Source organism: Aquarana catesbeiana, linkage group LG10 (genome assembly GCF_042186555.1).
Source record: "Aquarana catesbeiana isolate 2022-GZ linkage group LG10, ASM4218655v1, whole genome shotgun sequence".
Classification (NCBI taxonomy): Eukaryota; Metazoa; Chordata; class Amphibia; order Anura; family Ranidae; genus Aquarana; species Aquarana catesbeiana.
Window position 1 is genome coordinate 44,394,506 of NC_133333.1, and position 20,902 is coordinate 44,415,407.

At 42.4% G+C, this 20,902-nt stretch overlaps 1 protein-coding gene across 1 annotated transcript in view; it reads right to left on the reverse strand.

Moving 5' to 3' along the window:
* Positions 1-9,163: 9,163 nt before the first annotated feature.
* LOC141110632 (cell adhesion molecule CEACAM7-like) overlaps positions 9,164-20,902 on the reverse strand; it is an 89,077-nt gene continuing 77,338 nt past the window's right edge. Inside the window, exons 7-8 of the mRNA XM_073602079.1 lie at positions 16,305-16,369; positions 9,164-12,637 (exon numbers count right to left, since the gene is read on the reverse strand). Of these exons, the coding sequence (XP_073458180.1) occupies positions 16,310-16,369 (60 nt within the window). The 3' untranslated portion in view covers positions 9,164-12,637; positions 16,305-16,309. The remainder of the gene's footprint in view (positions 12,638-16,304; positions 16,370-20,902) is intronic.

A 20,902-nucleotide genomic window follows, 5' to 3' on the forward strand; every position in this document is an offset into this window, starting at 1 on the left:
CATAGGAATTTTTTATTTGAATTCTTTATTGGAACTTTATTTATTAGTTTCACTGGATACATTGGGTGCTTTGCACATCATTTTTGAACACTTTTTTATGAACATTCATTGTATACACCCCCTTTTTTTGATGTTTAGAGCTTGCACGTGTATTGTGTTATGTATTGATCATTCTTATTTTTTTAGACATGTGAGCATATTTTTTGTATATGAGTTTATTGGTCAAAAGTTTTATTATTGGTTGGTGACTGTGCCGCACACACGATTATTTTTAGCACCTTTCTCAACCATTCACTGCTAACTGAGATTTATGCGCAACATCACAATTTAATTATATACTTTCCATTCCTGGTGTACTTTTTCTAATATACTTCAGGCGGTGTACACAGTACTGTGCACCCATAGTTCAGTTGCTACTACTTTTCTGGTGGTGTACACAATACAGTACACCCATAGTTGTTATTACACTTCTGTTGGTGTACACAGTACCGTGCACCCATAGTGCAGTTGCTACTACTTTTCTGGTGGTGTACACAGTACACAATACATACAGTGCACCCATAGTTGCTATTAGACTTCTGGTGGTGTACACAATACCGTGCACCCCTAGGGCAGTTGCTACTACTTTTCTGGTGGTGTACACAATACATACAGTGCACCCATAGTTGTTATTACACTTCTGTTGGTGTACACAGTACCGTGCACCCATAGTGCAGTTGCTACTACTTTTCTGGTGGTGTACACAGTACACAATACATACAGTGCATCCCCATCATGTCCGGAAGGCCACCAAGGAGAGGCAGACGTTCACAGGCCACTAATAGATGGCAAGCAGGCTCTGTGTCTACAGTCAACAGTGCTGGTCATGGAGCATCTTCTGCAGGTGGCCGTAGGGCACGCTTGTCCTTTCTTTCTCCTGCTGGGACAGGGGCAGAAAAACTAGGCCTTTGGTGGTGGTGGTGCCACAACACTGTAACCCCTCACAGATACTCTTGTTGGGCACAGGAACGGGCCCTGCTGTGAAATATTAGATCAAATATTGTAATTACATGCCCCTGTTAAACAGGGGCAGAAAAATTGGGCCTTAGGCAGTGGTGGTGGTGCCCTAAACCAAAAATATTGTTGGAAGCTAGCATCATCAAGATTGAGGAGGAATAGGATAGTCACTCAGCATAGGCAGTTTTCAAGGGATCCCACATCCATAGAAACATTAATCAGTTACATCAGCATCAGGTGCTTGATAGCTGCTGCTGATCCAAGACTGATTGATTTTTATGAATGTGAGCCTATCAACGGAGTCTGTGGACAGGCGCACTCTATGATCCATTACAAACCCTCCAGCAGCACTGAAAGAATGCTGGATGCAGGACAGACCAGTAGCTCAATTGCATATTGAGCTAGTTCTGACCAGTGGTCCATCCTCAAGACTCAGTAACCCAGTGAATGCTCTGTTGGAAAGGTCTCCAAGTCTGCTCTTGCCCCTAGATATTCCTGCACCATGTAATGCAGACACTGGCGATGGTTGTTTGAACTGATCAGACCTTGGCGCTGAGGACTGAGAAAAAGTTTAAAGGCATCCGTCAGCCGGCCACCTTCTCCACTGCTCTTCCTCTGACTGAACGAAGCCTCAGCAACACGTTGTCCAGCACCAGGAAATTGTAACCTCACGTGGTCTGGAAATGCATTTGACAAACCTTTCTTCAAGGCCTCCTGAAGATGTTTCATCCTCTGCTCCCTCTGCGAAGGCAGGATGAGTTCTGCAACCTTACCCTTGTAACGTGGATCAAGACGGGTTGCCAGCCAGTAATGATCCCTCTCTTTGATACCACGAATCCTAGGGTCCTTACGCTGCACGGCCTCCCTGATTCTGCAAAGCCTGTGAAAGTTTGCAGAGGCATTCGATTCTGAGGTCACTAAGGATCACATGATCTGAAACAACCTCCTCCCAGCCATGTATATTTCCTTGGGTTTCTAGGGACTGAAAACCATCCCATGAAGACTTCTGCTGAGTGTTATCCTCCACGTCCATGCTGACACAATCCTCCTCCTCCTCCTCTTCTTCTTCCTATGTGTTTGGTGGGCCTGCAGGAATAATATCTGGATAAAAGGGGCCTTGAGAGGTAAGGAAGTCCTCTTCTTCCTCCTGCTGTTCTGCCTCAAGTGCCCTGTCCATTATTCCATGAAGAGTGTGCTCCAACAGGAAGACAAGAGGGACAGTATCACTGATGCATGCATTGCCACTGCTCACCATCTTCATGGCCTCCTCAGACGGTGACAGGACAGTGCATGCATCCTTGATCAGTAGCCACTGGCGTGGCGAAAAGAAGCCAAGCTCCCCTGACCCTGTCCTGGTGTCATACTCACACAGGTACTCATTGATGGCCCTCTGCTGCGTTTGCTGCCGCTGCAGCATTGCCAAAGTTGAGTTCCACCTGGTGGACATGTCACAAATGAGGCGGTTGGTGGGCAGGTTGAATTCCCTTTGAATGTCAGCCAGCCGAGCACTGGCACTGTATAACCTGTGGAAATGACCACAGACTTTTCTGGCCTGCCTCAGGAGATCTTCTAAGCCTAGGTACCTACTCAAGAACTGCTGCACCACCAAATTCAGGATGTGTGCCAAACATGGAACATGGGTCAAGTGTCCCTGTCGGAGGGTGGAGAGAAGGTTGGTGCCATTGTCGCATAAACAATGCCTGGCTAAAGCTGGCATGGCATCAACCACCTCTGAGCCTGCCCCTGCAGAGCTGACAGAGTCTCTGTCCCAGTGTGGCTCCTGTCGCCTAAGCAGACCAACCCATGCACTGCATAGCATCTTTTTTGCTGAGTGCTTGCATAGCCCCTTGAATGCTTACGGAGCACCGCTGGTTTAGCGAACAAATCTGCAGAAGAGGCCTTAGAGGAAGAAGAAGAGGAGGGGTGGAGGAGAGAGTTGTGGCAGAATCACCGCTAGCGTTTTGGAGGCATGGTGGCGGAACAAGTTCCAACAATACTGAACCCTGTCCTGCATTCTTCCCAGCTGCCAGCAGAGTTACCCAGTGCAAAATGAAGGAACGGTAACATCCCTGCCCATGCCTGCTAGACCATGAGTCAGCAGTAATATACACCTTACTGCTGACCGCCCTGTCCAACAAGACAAAAACATTGAAATATTAGATGGTGCTGCGCTAATCCTAGATACCCTTATTAAAAGACTCAGGGTGATAGTGAATAATTAAAAAGGTGGTGTAAACAGCAAGGAAGTGTTGGCATCAATCATAGAAAATCGCACTCATAAATAAACATTAGCAGTGCTAAAAACAAATAGATGTGAAAAATAAAATCACTAAAAATTCACTCATCATAAATAGTGCCATTAAATAAATCATCAGTCCATAACTGTAATCATGTGCAAAAATCAATGGTGTCAGCAATCATCACATCGTAACAAGGAATCTATGTGACTCAAATTGAGTAGCAAGCAAAATAGCACATAAAGTGACAAGGTGCAAGGTGAAGAAAATGAAAAAATGAATAAATAAATAAATAAATAAATGTAAGCCAGTGCAATGTTCAGGGATTGTCCGGAACTATGGCAAGCGATATTAATAAATAATGTGACTTGGATAGTTTGACATGCACCAGATGTGACAGTAAAAAAAGTCCTTTTTAAATAATAGTGGTAACGTCCTAACATGCAACAGTCGCTCCGTGGTGCTTGACGTAAATCACACGGTGCTCAGCTTCGTGTAAACACACTCATGTAAGAGATGGCCCCTTACCTTAAGGCAATAGGGCAAGCGCATACAACCATGGGTCTTTACAAGGGTCCTCCTTGAAGCAATGGAGCAAGCACATATGGCCAAGAATCTTTTAAGGGGGGTCCTCCTAGGATGCAGAGACCTATCCTCGCGGTCCCGTGTTTTTTATCCCCCTGTATTACCGAGGGAACCACCCCCTGTAATTAGGACCGCGAGGATAGGTCTCTGCATCCTAGGAGGACCCCCCTTAAAAGATTCTTGGCCATATGTGCTTGCTCCATTGCTTCAAGGAGGACCCTTGTAAAGACCCATGGTTATATGCGCTTGCCCTATTGCCTTAAGGTAAGGGGCCATCTCTTACATGAGTGTGTTTACACGAAGCTGAGCACCGTGTGATTTACGTCAAGCACCACGGAGCGACTGTTGCATGTTAGGACGTTACCACTATTATTTAAAAAGGACTTTTTTTACTGTCACATCTGGTGCATGTCAAACTATCCAAGTCACATTATTTATTAATATCACTTGCCATAGTTCCGGACAATCCCTGAACATTGCACTGGCTTACATTTATTTATTTATTTATTTTTTCATTTTCTTCACCTTGCACCTTGTCACTTTATGTGCTATTTTGCTTGCTACTCAATTTGAGTCACATAGATTCCTTGTTACGATGTGATGATTGCTGACACCATTGATTTTTGCACATGATTACAGTTATGGACTGATGATTTATTTAATGGCACTATTTATGATGAGTGAATTTTTAGTGATTTTATTTTTCACATCTATTTGTTTTTAGCACTGCTAATGTTTATTTATGAGTGCGATTTTCTATGATTGATGCCAACACTTCCTTGCTGTTTACACCACCTTTTAATTATTCACTATCACCCTAAGTCTTTTAATAAGGGTGTCTAGGATTAGCGCAACACCATCTAATATTTCTATGTCCCTTTAAGGTTCGGTTTGCACCTGTATTCGGTGCATGCAGCTTGTCCTTAGGATTGTTATCAGAATTTATACCTGTTAGCGCGGGAATAATTCCTTTATTTTAAGACAAAAACATTGCCTTCCACATGCGGATAGAGAGCTGGAATGGCCTTCCATGAAAAGAAATGGCGTTTTGGAACCTGCAACTGAGGTACAGCACATTCCACAAATTCACGAAAGTAGGCAGAGTCTACGGGCTGAAAAGGCAGTAGTTGCAGTGCTAGCAATTTGGTCAAGCTAGCATTCAGCCGCTGAGTATGTGGATGGCTGGGACTGAATTTCTTTTTACGGTTTAGCAACTGAGGTAGGGAAATTTGCCTGCTAAAATCAGATGGTGGTGTACTGCTAGCAGATTGGCTGCAAGTTCTTGGGACACCTATTGCTATACCTTCATTCCTCTCAGTGCAGGTTTTCGAGAGGTCTGGAGGTATAGTAGGGTTGGAGATCCCAGATGAGAAGCAAGGAGAAGTCTGCCTTTTTCTTTGATGTGGGTCTTTCAAGTGCTGTTGCCAACGGACTTGTTGCCTTATGAGTTTATGTGAAATCTCAATAGCTGCAAAATATTGTAATTATGAATATATTTAATTTAGCTTGTAGGGCGGAACATATTATCTTCACAGAAATCTCTGGTAGACCAGACAAGTCGGTGCCTAGGCTTGTGTATACAAACAATGGGATCCAAACCTCATTGTTTTACACATACTCACTTCAAAGGATCCCATGCTGGGATATGCAATGAAGGGAGGCCAACCCGTAATCAATACTTAACTTCCCGGGAAAATTCAAATGAATCTCCTGCTCAGAATAGTCACAAGGATTTGCATTAAAGGGGGCTGACTTATGCAAAGTATAGGGATTGGAGATGTAGCCAGTCCTTAACCAGGAATAGGGAAGCTCACCATTAAGAGCCACGCTATGCCAACCAATGAGGCATCAGCATGTAATGATATACACAGACTAGATGGGAGGGAAACACACACTTTTATGGGAGAGCAACCATCAGGATGGAACCTTGGTGCAAAGGGTAATTATGGGAAAGGTCTGCATTTTACTCGTAACTAAATATGTTTGTAGATTAATGTTTTAAGGAATATACTCTGTTTTCCTTCATGTAATTATTTTAACCTTATATTTTCTTACTTGGTGTAGACTATATATAGATGGTTGTGTATTAAATAGACTTTCAACTACTCACCAATAAATGTTGTTATTGTGTTAAAGCTTTCACTTATGGTCAAAGAACTCTCATTTAACCCAAATCATATCTTAGAAATATTAAATCTCAAATATAGTATACGGGAAACAGACTGCATGGGAGGTCATCGTATGCCTGGTCAAGCATGTGGTGCCCAAACGGCTGCTGTTGTGGCCATGCTTGAGCCACTTCAGACATAGGTTGCAAACAGCAATGGTGCGATCTGCTGCACACGTGTCCAAAAAGACCCACACCAAGGAACTTTTCAAAATTAGCGGGGAATCAGCAGAGCCCTACACCTGCGGACCTCTGCGGTGTGATGCAGTAGGGTGGCTGCCCTTAAGCTGCCCCCTAGAGGACATCCTGCCTCGTTGGAGTTGTACCTCCTCCTCTATTCTATCAGGCACCCAAGTAGAGTCAGTGACCTCATCATCCCCTCCCTCATCGTCACTGGAGCAAACTTGGCACTATGCTGCAGCTGGGGGAACATGACTGCCAGTTTCTTGTGAACCTAGAGAGAGGGGGTGCCCAAGAAGGACGTTACTCCCTTCCTCAACCTGGGAACCAACATCAGAGCCTTCAAATCGCTGCGCATGCTCCAGAAGCATGTACTCAACACTGTGGTCGAATAGTTCAGGGGGCTCCTCCGTGCATGATGGTGGGGCTACGGAAGGAGTGACTGTGGACAAGCAGCAGGTGGAATAGGCTGCTTTGGCAGCTGCATAGGAAGGAAAACTACTCTGAGCCTGGGTGACAGAGGATGAGGAGGATGAGGACGGCTTTGTTATCCACTCCACCAACTCTTCTGCATGTTCTGGCTCAATAACACGGCCAGCAGCAGAAAAAAAGGACAAGTGTGCCCCACGGCCACATGCAGAGGATACACCAGTCCACGACCAGCACTGTTGACTGTAGACATAGAGCCTGCTTGCCCTCTTTTAGTGGCCTTCTGGACATGATGTATATTTTGTTTTGCAACACCGCACTACACTGTATTGTGTACTGTGTACACCACCAGAAAAGTAGTAACAATTGCACTATGGCCGCACTGTATTGTAATTACAAATTTTTGATCTAATATTTCACAGCAAGACCCATTCCTGCGCCCAACAAGAGTATCTGCAATCACCACCACCTAAGGCCCAATTTTTCTGCCCCTGTTTAACAGGGGCATGTATTTACAATTCTTGATATAAAATTTCACAGCAGAGCCCGTTCCAGCACCCACCAAGAGTAACTGTGAGGGCTTACAATGTTCTGGTACCACCAACACCTAAGACCCAATTTTCCGCAGAGTGTATAGGGCAGGCCGTATAGTATATACAGGCGGTCCCCTATTTTCAAACATCTGACTTACAAATGACTCCTACTTACAAACGGAGGGAGACAACAGGAAGTGAGAGAAAATCTACCCCTAGGAAGGGAAATTCTCTCCTGTAAGAGTTAATATGGGAAAAAGGTGTCTCCAATGATGCTTTATCAACAATCCTAGTTTCCCTAATAACCCAAAATTTTCAAAATCCACTTGTCATTGGGACAGAAAGTGAGGTGAAATCTTCTGAACAGGGGCACAGACAGCAAAACAAATGTTACAGGGGTGATAACCCTTCCCTATGTTATCCAAAAAGCTTAAAAATAGATTTTTTGGCTGGAGCTACACTTTGTAATTTGGAACAGGTACATTTTTAAACAGATTCACCTTAAGAACAAACCTACAGTCCCTATCTTGTTTGTAACCCGGGGACCGCCTGCATACTGCTGTTCAGAGTATATAGGACCTGGGGGCCCCACACCTTTTTTTTTATAATTTGGGTGCAGGCTTCCCCTTAATATCCATACCAGACCCAAAGGGCCTGGTAATGGGCTGGGGGGGGCGACCCATGCCATTTTCTCTATATTGCTGGGACCCGACATTACATTACAGCCGCAAGCAGTTTTAGATGACTTTTATTCCTTTAGAAATGTCATTTTGTGCAGGGACTATTCTAAAAATGTGCCACTTCACAGGCATACTATAGTCACCCCTCAGGGACGATATTTAAAGGAATATTTCACTTTTATTGTTTCACTTTAACCACTTCAATACCAGGCACTTACGCCCCTTCTGCCCAGGACAATTTTCAGCTTTCAGCGCTCACACTTTGAATGACAATTGCGCGGTCATGTAACACTGTACCCAAACAAAATTTTTATCATTTTCTTCCCACATATAGAGCTTTCATTTGGTGGTATTTGATCACCTCTGGGGTTTTTATTTTTTGATAAACAAACTAAAAAAGACCATCATTTTTGAAAAAAAAAGTTTTTCTTAGTGAAGGGGAAAACAAAATTTTATGACAAAAACTGACAGGCACTAATGAGGCGGCACTGATGGGCACTGATGAGTTGGCACTGGTAAGGAGGCACTGATATGTAGAATTGATGGGCACTGATAGGCACCAATAGGCGGCATGGATATGCAGCACTGATGGGCACTGATAGGCAGCACTGATGGGCACTGACATCAGCACAGACCCCCCCCTCTGACAGGGAAAGCCGCCGATCGGCTCTGATCGGCTCTTCCCGTCAGCGCAAACCGAGGAATGCCGTTTACCGGCACTTCCTTGTTCACGCTGTGATCAGCTATGATTGATCACAGCTGATCACGTGGTAAGAAGCCTCTGACAGAGGCTTCTTATCACTATTGGAGATGCGGGGTGTCAGACTGACATGTCGCACTCGAGATCGCCACAATGCGCGCCGGCATGTTATCCTGCTGGACATCATATGACGCCCAATTAGGATAACAGAACCACTTCCCGGCCGTCAATCTGCTATAGGCCGGGCGGGAAATGGTTAAGCATTATTAAAATCACTGCTCCCACAAAAACTGAAGTTTTTAAAACTTTTTTTGCATTGATACATGTCCCCTGGGGCAGGAGCCGAGTCCCCGAATACTTTTTATGACAATAACTTGCATATTAGCCTTTAAAATTAGCACTTTTGATTTTTCACGTTCGAGTCCCATAGACTATAATGGTGTTTACGTGTTCGCACAAATTTTTTGCCTGTTTGCATGTTCTTCTGCGAACGGAACCGGGGGGTTTCAGCTCATCCCTAATGGGCACTGTTAGGCGGCACTGGTGGGCACTGATAGGCGGCACTGGTGGGCACTGATAGGCGGCATGGATAGGCGGTAGTGATGGGCACTGATGGACATTGATGGGTGGCACTGATGGGCATTACTGATGGGCATTGATTGACAGCAGTGATGGGCATTGATCGGCAGCACTGATAGGCGGCACTGATTGCCAGCAATGACTGGCATCGCTAATGGGCACTGATTGGTGGCATTTGTGGGCAGTGGTGGGCACTGGTGGGCACTGATAGCTGGCATTGGTGGGCACTGATTTGTGACACTATTTTGCAATATTGTAATCAGGGCACTGATGATCAGTGCCCTGATTACATTCCTAGATGTCCCCCTGCGTGGAGATGCCGCTGATCGGCTCTCCTCGCCACACACTCTGTCAGTGCGAGGAGAGGAGTGCCGATTACAGGCACTTCCTTGTTTACATGTGACCGGCTGTGATTGGAAAAATAAATTGATAAAATTCAATTTTTCTACTTTTGGTTTTCTACAGTAACTTATAATTTAAGTTACAGAACTTTAAGTTAACAAAAAATATGTTGTTTTATTTAAAAAAAAACAAGCTTAAAAGACTCCATATATTATAGAGTTTAGCTGGGTAAGCACTGTTAGTTTTTTTCATTCAGGTTATAGGCTGATATGGAGAACACTGTTCCTCTTTTTTCCTCCTCACTAATTGTTAGTGTTCTTCTTTAAAATTTTAAAAACTGCAAAATACATGTTTTACCCAAATAAATCACTTCGGCAATGTTTGAAATTTTGCTTTATATTAATGATTTACAGATCATATTAATGATTTACAGATCATAACACTATACTGTATGCAGAAGAGAGCAGTTTACCAAGGAAGTGAGATAATTGGGGAAATTCCCATGGTGAATGCTTTGTTTTGTTGAAATACAGAAAGTCTTTCAGATTAAATACAGAAAGTCTTTCAGATTAAATAAAGTCTTTCAGATTAAGCACAAGATTTTCGCAACTCTGAAAATACTAATTGTGATATACAGTATGTCATATGTTAACCACTTAAGCCCCAGACCATTTGGCTGCCCAAAGACCAGAGCACTTTTTGTGATTCGGCACTGCGTTGCTTTAACTGACAATTGCGCGGTCGTGCGACGTGGCTCCCAAACAAAATTGACGTCCTTTTTTTTCCCCACAAATAGAGCTTTCTTTTGGTAGTATTTGATCACCTCTGAGGGGTTTATTTTTTGCGCTATAAACAAAAAATAGCGACAATTTTGAAAAAAAACGCATTATATTTTACTTTTTGCTATAATAAATATCCCCCCAAAAATATATAAAAACAACATATTTTTTTCCCTCAATTTAGGCCGATACTTATTCTTCTATATATTTTTAGTAAAAAAAAAAATCGCAATAAGCGTTTATTGATTGGTTTGCACAAAAGTTATAGCGTCTACAAAGTAGGGGATAGTTTTATGGCATTTTTATTAATAATTTTTTTTTTACTAGTAATGGCGGCGATCAGCAATTTTTATCGTGACTGCAACATTATGGCAGACAGATTGCACACTTTTGGCGTTTTTATGGGACCAATCACATTTATACAGCGATCAGTGCAATTAAAAATGCATTGATTACTGTGTAAATGTGACTGGCAGTGAAGGGGTTAACCACTAGGGGGCAGTGTAGGGGTTAAGTGTGTCCTAGGGAGTGATTCTAACTGTGGGGGGGCGTGGCTATGTGTGACATGACACTGATCACAGCTCCCGATTACAGGGAGCTGTGATCAGTGTCCTGTTACTAGGCAGAATGGGGAAATGCTTGTTTACATCAGCATTTCCTCGTTCTTCCTCTCCGTGAGATGATCGCGGGTATCCCTGCGGACATTGGGTCCACGGGACCCGCGATCACACTCACGGAGGTCGTTGCAGGTGCGCGCTCACGCCAATATACGTCGGCAGAAGGGCACGTATAGGCAGATTAACGTACCTGTACATTGCCCTTTAAGAAGCGGTTGACGGGCGCGCGCGTTAGAGGAAGTTAGATTTGCCTCTGTTCAGCTTGGCTGACGTAGCTGGTGTTGGAAAGGCAACGTGTCAAAGCGTATGGGTGCTCCTCTGTCCCGGAGACAACTCGGTGGAGGTGGTCCTCCGAGTTGCATTCTGGGAGAGGGTATTTATGGGACAGACGCCATGTTTAGGGGTCGTTTTTCAGCCACCTGCTGGCCCTCCTGGCCGACAGGTATGTGTTAGAATACCACCTCGTGGTCCTCCGTTCCGGAGGCCGGTGTCGCTGCGGCGCATGGGTGGGCCTAGAAGTCTGTCTGGGGCCTACCATAGCAGCCGAGGAATGGTCCTGAGCTGTCTATCCAGAGTGAAGAAGCTGGACAACGGAGGAGATCCCAGGGGAGGACCCGTCATGGAAGGATCACGCAGAGTACTGGTCTGGAGAGGGGCCTAGTGACTCGGTTGGAGGACGTATCCTGAAGTAGTCTTATTACATAGTACTGCCGGGTTGGCTTAGAGGTCCAAGTACTGTGTCTGACATTCACCGCGAACCAATACATCCTGTGGCAGAGGAGCGTACGGGTTTATTCCAAGCAAGTCTGTGGCAGAGACTTTTGTTCGTGCTATGTACTGGCTGCTAGGCAAGTGAGAGAGGCCTCTCCAGGTGAGCAAAGATCGTGGCCCACAAGGGGATCGCATTCAATTACAGTATTCAACTTTAAAGGACGTTCTAAAGAATCCTAAAGAAAGGTATTTGAGCTTCCCTGCAGTTTCCCTCCTGCCTCTTTCCTGCTACTTCCTTCGTTACTTGGTTCAATAAAGCATTGAAAACGTACTCAAGTGTTGGTGCTTGTATCGTCCAGAAGTGAACTCAACGGAACCCTAGACCTGGTGCCGGTGAAACAGAGGTATCGAGAGTGAAGGTAACAAGCCCGCTTAAACCGCAAAAAATAAAAACCGCAGAGGTGATCAAATATCACCAAAAGAAAGCTATATTTGTGGGAAAAAAAATGACATCAATTTTATTTGAGTACAACGTCGCACGACCGCGCAATTGTCAGTTTAAGCGGCGCAGTGCCGTATCGCAAAAAATGGCCCGGTGAGGAAGGGAGTAAATTCTTCCGGGGCTGAAGTGGTTAACTACACTAGCTGCTATACATTTTTTATATATATTGTAAAGGGTTATTTGGATGTTACCTGTGTTTACAAGATGTTTGCATTACCAAATTGGTTTTAACCTGGTTTTATATGTATGAATAATTGAATGTTTTAATTATACATCCCTCTCCAGCACTAGTCCTGTTCTCCCAAAGGGGAGGGGAGGAATAATTACAGTTTCAATGAATGAGTTCCTGAGGGATGTCATTTCCGTTTCCTTCATTTCCTCAATTTGATTTTTCTGTTATAAATGTTTTTTGTTTTTTCTGCATCATTTTTGATCATCATTTAAACTCTTGTAGTCAGAATTTAAGGCTTTTTTTGGGAGTAGGTATGACGTTCCTTAGTGGTTCTTTCAAGGTTAAGCAGCAGATGTCTTGTGGTGTGGAAACAACTTAGGACAGATCAGACACCAACAGATCACATCAGACACTGTCCAGAACAAAACCTAATTAAAAGATAGGAATGTACATATATAAAATAGTTTGAATATAATTGGTAATTGGCATATACAGTGTTCTAATCATACAGCAGAACATACATGTTTTCAGTTATGACAAATACTTTAAATCAAACTAGACCAAAAATGCTATGTCAGACCCCTGATTAGAATAAAAATAATTGTAAAATCTCATTGTGATCCTCATCCAAAATTAACACCATGCACATTCTGGTATCTCTAAAAAAAAAAAAAAAAAAAAAAAAAGGAACATTCGCCATTGAATTAAATGTATGCCAAATAATACAATTAAATTAACACATTAGGAAAAAAGTTAGTTTTATAGTTGGTAAGGTTGAATAAAGACACTAGTCCATCCAGTTCAACCTGTGTAGGTATGTGTGTGTGTGTGTTAATGTCGATAATCAGTTCCTATGTCCCTGCATGTTGTGTTCACTAAGATGTAAGTTCAAGAGTCTTTTAAAACTATCAATACTTCCCGTTGACACCACTTATTGTGGAAGAGGGCTCTACATCCTTATTGCCATGATAGTGAAAAACCCTCTAAGCAGCTTAAAGCCTAAGTTCACCTTTACAGAAAATCTGTAAGGTGAACTTACACTAGACCCCCTCCCCATCCCCCCTGGTCCTGTTGTACCTGAGGCTGGTGATCACCCGCTAGGAGACATCAGGTCGCAGCTTCACCGGTCCTGGGGTTTGAAATCCCCATGGCTCAGTCTCCTAAACGTACCTCGTTAAGGTGCGTATAAGAGGCATTCTAATTCTAATCAATCAGAACCCACCTAACTCATCCAGTCAGTGAGGGAGAAGAGGAGAGAAAGCCACAGGGGATTTAAAATCCCTGGACAGGTAAAGCGGCAACCTGATGTCTCCTAGCGGGTGATCGTCGGCCTCAGGTACAGCAGGACGGGGGGGGGGGGGGGGGGGGGGAGTCCAGTGTAAGTTCACCTTACAGATTTTCTGTAACGGTGAACTTACACTTTACGGTTAAACCACTTTTCCTCAGTCTCATTGTGTGGCCCAGTGTCCTTTTACACCTGAAACTGAATAGTTTTCTTCCTACGCTGGGATCACCATCGAGGTATTTGTATATCGCTATCATATCCAGGGAGAATAAGTTTAGTGTGTGTAGTCATTCCTCGTTATTGAGGTCTTCCAATGCCCTTATTAATTTTGTTGCCCTTTCCTGGACTCTTTCCAGTTCCAGCACGTCCTTCCTGAGGATTGGTGACCAGAACTGGCTGGAATACTCCAGATGTGGCCAAACCAGAGCTTTATAAAGTGGCGGGATTATCGTTTTATCTCCATTTTTTTATGCATGCTAAAATTCTGCTGGCTTTGCTTGCTGTAGCTTGACATTGCATGCTATTGCTCAGTCTGTCTTCTACCAGGACCCCCAGATGTTTCTTCATCCTGGATTCCCCCAGAGGTTCTCCCCCTAGTGAGCAACTTGCGTTTATATTTTTAGCCCTCAAATGCATTACTTTACATTTTTCAACATCAAACCCCATTTGCCATGTAGTTGCCCACGTAATTATTTTATTTGGGTCTTCTTGTAAAGTTCCTATATCCTGATGTGAAGTTATTGCTCGTTTTTTTTTTCTGTTGTCAGCAAAAACTGAGATTGAGCTATTTATACCGACCTCTATATAATTTTTGAATAAATTAAACAGAATTGGTCCCAGGACAGAGCTTTTGGGTATTTACCACTCCAGACCAGTCTGCGTACTCATTATTTAACACCACCCTTTGGACACCCCCTGTAACCAGTTTTCTATCCATGAACAAACCCTATGGTCCATGCCTACAGATCTCAGTTTGTAGATTAAGCATTTGTGGAGAACTGTATCTAATGCTTTGCAAAATCCATATACACCACATCCACAGGCTTTCCCTTATCTACAGTGAACCTGTGAACCTGAAAACTATTCATACCCCTTAAAATTTTCCACATTTTGTCATGTTACAACCAAAAACATAAATTTATTTTATTGGGATTTTATGTGATAGACCAACACAAAGTGGCATATAATTGTGAAGTGGAAGCAAAATGATAAATGGTTTTCCAATTTTTTTACGAATAAATATCTGAAAAGTGTGGTGTGCATTTTTATTTAGCCCCCTTTACTCTGATACCCCTAACTAAAATATTGTGGAACCAATTGCCTTCAGAAGTCACCTAATTAGTAAATAGAGTCCACGAGTGTGTCATTTAATCTCAGTATAAATACAGCTGTTCTGTGAAGCCCTCAGAGGTTTGTTAGAGAACTTTAGTGAATAAACCGCATCATGAAGGCCAAGAAACACACTAGACAGGCCAGGGATTAAGTTGTGGAGAAGTTTAAAGCAGGGTTAGGTCATAAAAAAATATCCCAAGCTTTGAACATCTCACGGAGCACTGTTCAATCTATCATCTGAAAATGGAAAGAGTATGGCACAACTGCAAACCTACGAAGACATGGACGTCCACCTAAACTGACAGACCGGGCAAGGAGAGCATTAATCAGAGAAGCAGCTCGTGGTAACTCTGGAGGAGCTGCAGAGATCCACAGCTCAGGTGGGAGAATCCGTGACAACTATTAGTTGTGTACTCCACAAATCTGGCCTTCATGGAAGAGAGGGTGGCAAGAAGAAAGCCATTGTTGAAAAAAAGCCATAAGAAGTCCCGTTTGCAGTTTGCGGGAAGCCATGATCGGTCTGGCAGGAATGACCCTTTGTAAACTCATGCTGATTACTGCTAATGGTACTGTTTTCATCAGCAAATTCTTGGATATAGTCCCTTATCATCTCCTCCAATAGTTTACATACTATCGATGTTATACTGACTGGCCTGTAGTTTCCAGGTATATGTATCTGCCCTTTTTTTGAATATTGGTACCACGTGGGTTTTTCTCCTATCAGCTGGTACTATTTCTGTCAGTATGCTGTCCATTGTCCGCATTTCCAAATGTAATATTGATTGTAATGGCAATGTTTCCACAAATCAGTTGCACTAGCCGAACTGCAAATAGCACATTTATTTCATTTCTGCAACAAAGGCTTATTGAAGGACTTCATGTTAGGGTTCTGCAGCTAAGTGCAATCACACTAGTAAAAGGTGACTTCTAATTGGCTTCACTTTTCTCAGTGCTGTTTACATTAGGTAGTTATTCCACCAAAAGTGATATTTCATTTCAGGTTTGATCCTTGGTTTCTTATATCACATTACGCAACTTTGCTTACACACTATGGACTCATTTCTCTCGCTATGTTCTGTGAAACAGCAGAAGGTTAATGGGTAGAGTTGGGAAATTACCAGAGAAACATTACGTTTGATTAGGGATGAACTCAAGCCTCTTTGTGTCCTAGTCCAGAACCATCTGAGCAAGGAAGAGGTCTCTTTACTGGCCAATAAGTGATTAAGGCATTTCCACCCACAAGGGGCATGTATACAATCCGAATGTGGGGCACGGAATGCTTCAGCTGCTTATGATTGAACAATACAATGACAGCCTCCTGGTGGGATCACTCAGATGGTTTGGACTAGGATCTGAACACACCTGAACTCTTTCCTCTTGCTAATAAACAGTAGCTGGTGGGTGACTCTAGTTGCTACCATCTGACAAAGTGTTTATTGGACAGCTGTATATTAGAATCACAATGAAAAAAGTATTACCGTTATCATTTCCCTGTAGAGGGCTCCAGGATGTTATATATGGCGCTGTACTGCTGTGTTAATTGCTGTTAAGAAAAAAATAGAGAATTCTGGTCATTATGACATGAAAAAGGTTCGGTTTACACTACTGCAATGGCAAAGTCATACTGCCATACATTATATAATTTTCTTGTACAATTTCCACTTATATTTATCAAAACCATATAAAATGAGGTCAAACCTAGACACTTTCAATTTGAATGCAATCAGGGAGGCCCTTGCACTACAGTTGAAGGTATCAATGTTAATGCAATCAGGCAGGCCCTTGCACTACATAGTTGAAGGTAAATTCAAAGGAAATTGAATCAGAAAAGTGTACAATGTATGACCAGCCTAACAGACTGACAGATTCAGGAGATGGCACTGCCCCTTGACACCTGTGCCTTCTAAAATACACAATGTACATGCCCATGACATTAGTAGAAGAGGTGGTGAAGCCAGCATCTTTTAAAGTTATCAATTGTAAATGCTTGGGCAAAAAATATGGAGAAATAAGTTACTGGGATGTTACCAATCCCTAAATTTGGTGGTTGCATTAGTTTTCTTTTTTTAGGCCTTTTCACCTTTATTTTTGTTGAAAGAACAACAGCAAAGTCGCTTATATAAACTGACTATATATATATATATATATATATATATATATATATATATATATATATATAGATAGATATATGGGCCTACAGTTGCCCCCCCCCCACCTTTTTTCTCCTTTTGAAAAAATATTGTATGTACTAAATAATAAACTTTTTATATCTTTATAAAGATGATTGATGCATTTATGTGACATACTTCAATATATCCATGGGAACCACCATTTTAAAAGCCCATTTCTTTTATATATTCTCCTTCATAGCCCCTTCACTATACTTTTTCACCCCTCTCCAGCGGGTGCATACTAAAATGAAATTCAATAAAAAAAAAAATTAAATAAAGAAAGTTGAAAAAATGGACTTTTAATGTATGTTGATAAGGATACCAAATGTCTTTACAGGAATGACATAAGATAATAATTCATTAATTCCAGGCAAATGTGTAGCATTCAGACGTTCTATCAATTTGGTTTCCTGTTGCAATATTATTTTGTCCCAATCACCCCCCCCCCCCACCAGTGTCCTGCTGTATGACTGCTAGGACTATAAAGGTGTCTAAAGATTTATTAAATCTGTGGTAGAGATCCAGTTGTCTACTTATAGGGGTCAACATCTTACCATTAATGGATGAATAGATGTGGTCATTTATCCTTTACGTTGGTAAGATGATCCGCAAACTATGTCAAACGCCCAGCATTTGCAAGTCATGAAATATACAACCTCTTGAGTTCCGAAAATGGGGGTAAAAGAGTTCCCCATTGGGCAATTTGAATCTAAAGCCCATAGAAATCCAAAAAGTACCCTGTGATCCCTGGATGGAGTTCCCGAGAGCGGAGCGGCCGTACCGGATGATCTGAGAAGGAGAGGGATGGAGGCGGGAGGAGCGCAGCCTGTGTACACCATTTCACTGATAATGTTTTAAAGGAGCTGGTCATGGAACTTGGATTTTATGGAGAAACAGCCTTGATACTGCAGTGATCATCTGTCCAGGATATACCCACGGAGGAGGAAAGGAACACATCGGTGGTATACGTCTATTGATGCACGAGTAGACCCATTGGGGTCTATTTTTAAGGTGAGAGGCTAGCACACACAAGGTTTGGATTGGAGAAGGATATCTACAAGCTATCATTTTACCTGCAATTGGACTCGGTTTCCTTTCCCTCTCCCTTTTGTTTCACGTTTTTACACATATTTTTATTTCCAAAGAGACTATTGCATATCACCTTTAGATACTTTGGATACATTTTGGATCTCTTATCCCCGTATTGTTTTGTTAACTTATAATTTTTTTTTATGCCATTGTATTGCACTGTTTTGCACATTGGGAAGTGAGAACATTATTAGCACTTTACCATTAGCACTTTATACTTAAGGATTGGTTTAGAGTTATTTAGCGCTGCTTCACTACATTTTACATTTATTCATTGGTGCTGGCAACACTATAGAAGTTCAGCAGCTTTATTTTTATCTCTTGCATTAAGCACTTTATTACTCATATCGTTTACACTTCTAGTAGCGCATTAGTACTTCACTTTTATAATATGAATGGTTGTCATTGGAAATCATGGGGAATGACTTGTCGTCCTACAATTTGGGACTGCAAAGTAGCATAAGTCGTACAAGTGTGAAAGGGGCCTAAGGGTTACAGAATCCTACACACAAAGACTGATAAAGTGACAATAAGCCATAGTGTTTATTTTGATGAGAGACCATCATCAGAAACACCAATCCCTGAAAGCTGCGAAGTGAATATGCCCAGCAAACCAGAAGAAAAGGTCGACCAAAACAAACCTGTGCGAACAAGGAGGTGGAACTCACAATACCTAAATCAAGTTCCCCACCAGATCTTGCTGAACTGCCAGAAGTCAGAAGATCCACTGGTACTACAAAGGGGATACCACCCTGCAAGCTGTCATACACTGTCAAAACACACAGCATGCTTGAACCAACATCCTGGGAAGACATAGAAAAACTGCCAAAATTTGAAGCCAATAAATAGAGAAAGGCAGCAGAAGAAGAATTAAAGTCACTTCAAGAAAATAAAACCTGGACACTCACAGAGCTCCCTGCTAACCGCAAAACTATAGGAAGTAAGTGGACTTTCAAAGTAAAGTCAGAAGCAGAAGGGAATATCCACAAATACAAAGCCAAACTAGTTGGCAAGGGTTACTCCCAGAAATTCGGTAAAGATTACTATGAAACATTTGTTCCTGTCATAAAACACTCCACCATCAGAGCACTTCTTAGTGTTGCAGCCGGGAAGGGTATGCAAGTGAAACACCTAGATGTTAAAACTGCTTCCCTATATGGAGACATTAAGGAAAACCTCTACATGGAGCAACCACCAGGGTTTGAGCAAGGAGACAACCTTGTGTGTAAACTTCAGATTGCTTCAGTCTTAAGCAATCTGCAAGGATGTGGAATGAGAAAGTGAACAAAGTACTTACTAGAGAGGGATACTCAAGAAGTAAAGCAGACCCCTGTCTCTACTCCAGGAATCAAGAAGACAGATGGATATACATCCTTATCTATGTTCATGACATTATAACCTGTTTTTGAACAAGAATGGGATTAGACAGTTCACAAGCTGAACGAAAATTTTGAAATCAAAGAGCAAGGTGTTGTTGACATTCAATACTGCCTGTCAGAGGAGATGACTGCTGATGCACTCACGAAGCCTTTATTGAAGGAATGTCATAGTTATGTCCAAAAGAAGCTGAATGTAATTTGACACAGCACATGCTGCTGAGAAGGGGTGTTGAAAGAATAGCAACAAAGTTGCATATATATATATATATATATATATATATATATATATATATATATATATATATATATATATATATATATATATATATATATATATATATATATATATATATATATGCGCATTATACCTTTCTATCCAGCAGGTGGCACTGCAGTGTTGTAATGTGTATTCTATGGTAATGTAATGAGAGGAAGTGTTTGCTTTCCTCACTGTGTACTTGTATGCTCCTTGTTTCTGTTCCATGAAAAGACATGTTCTGATATTCCATAAAAGCAAAGCATATTGCTGTATACAAGAAGCTTCCAGCACATTATTTCAATATTCTGCACAATTTTCACCTGGTGATCTGTCCAGGAATACACTTCCTGTCTTAAGGTGTCTCCACTCTGGATGAAGGAGCAACAAGGCAACTTTGGATATCAGCATTATCAGTCCGGGGGGAGAAGGTAGTGTTAGATGCACTAGCAGATTTAGACAGACTTGGCTAACAATTTAAACCTGAACTCCAGGTAATGCTTTTTAAAGCAGTAGTAAACCGCTGTTTTTAAAAACAAAAACCTGCAAGACAAAGTTATAGTGTGCTAGTATGCATCACATACTAGCACATTATGTGAAACCTACCATAGAACGAAGCCCTCCAGCGGCACGCTGTCACCGCTGAAGGCGCTTCCATCTTTGCCGGATCTTCCTTTCAGGTTCATGGACTCCGGCTATGTGAGTGGCTGGAACCACGATGACGGGTATGCCGTTCCATCAGAGCGCACTTGTCAGTGCCGTCACTGGCTGCAACTACATTAAATATCTCCTAAACGGTGAACGTATAACAGATATTTACAGTACCTATAGGCAAGCCTCATTATAGGGTTACCTATAGGTAAAATTCATGCATTGGAGTTTACCCCCACTTTAAAGAGGAGGTCCGGTAAAAAAAAAAAAAAAATGAAAAGTCAGCAGCTATAAGTACTGTAGCTGCTGACTTTTAATAAGGACACTTACCTGTCCAGGGTGCCCGCGATGTCAGCTGCCCGATGCCGATTCGCCCATCGGATCGGGTTCTGGTGCCGCCATTCGAAGTAAGGGAAACAGGCAGTGGAGCCTTGCGGCTTCACTGCCTGCTTCCTACTGCGCATGCGCGAGTCACGCACAGTTCCCAGAACACACCGCGCCACCTTTCCCAGAAGACGACGCGAGGACGA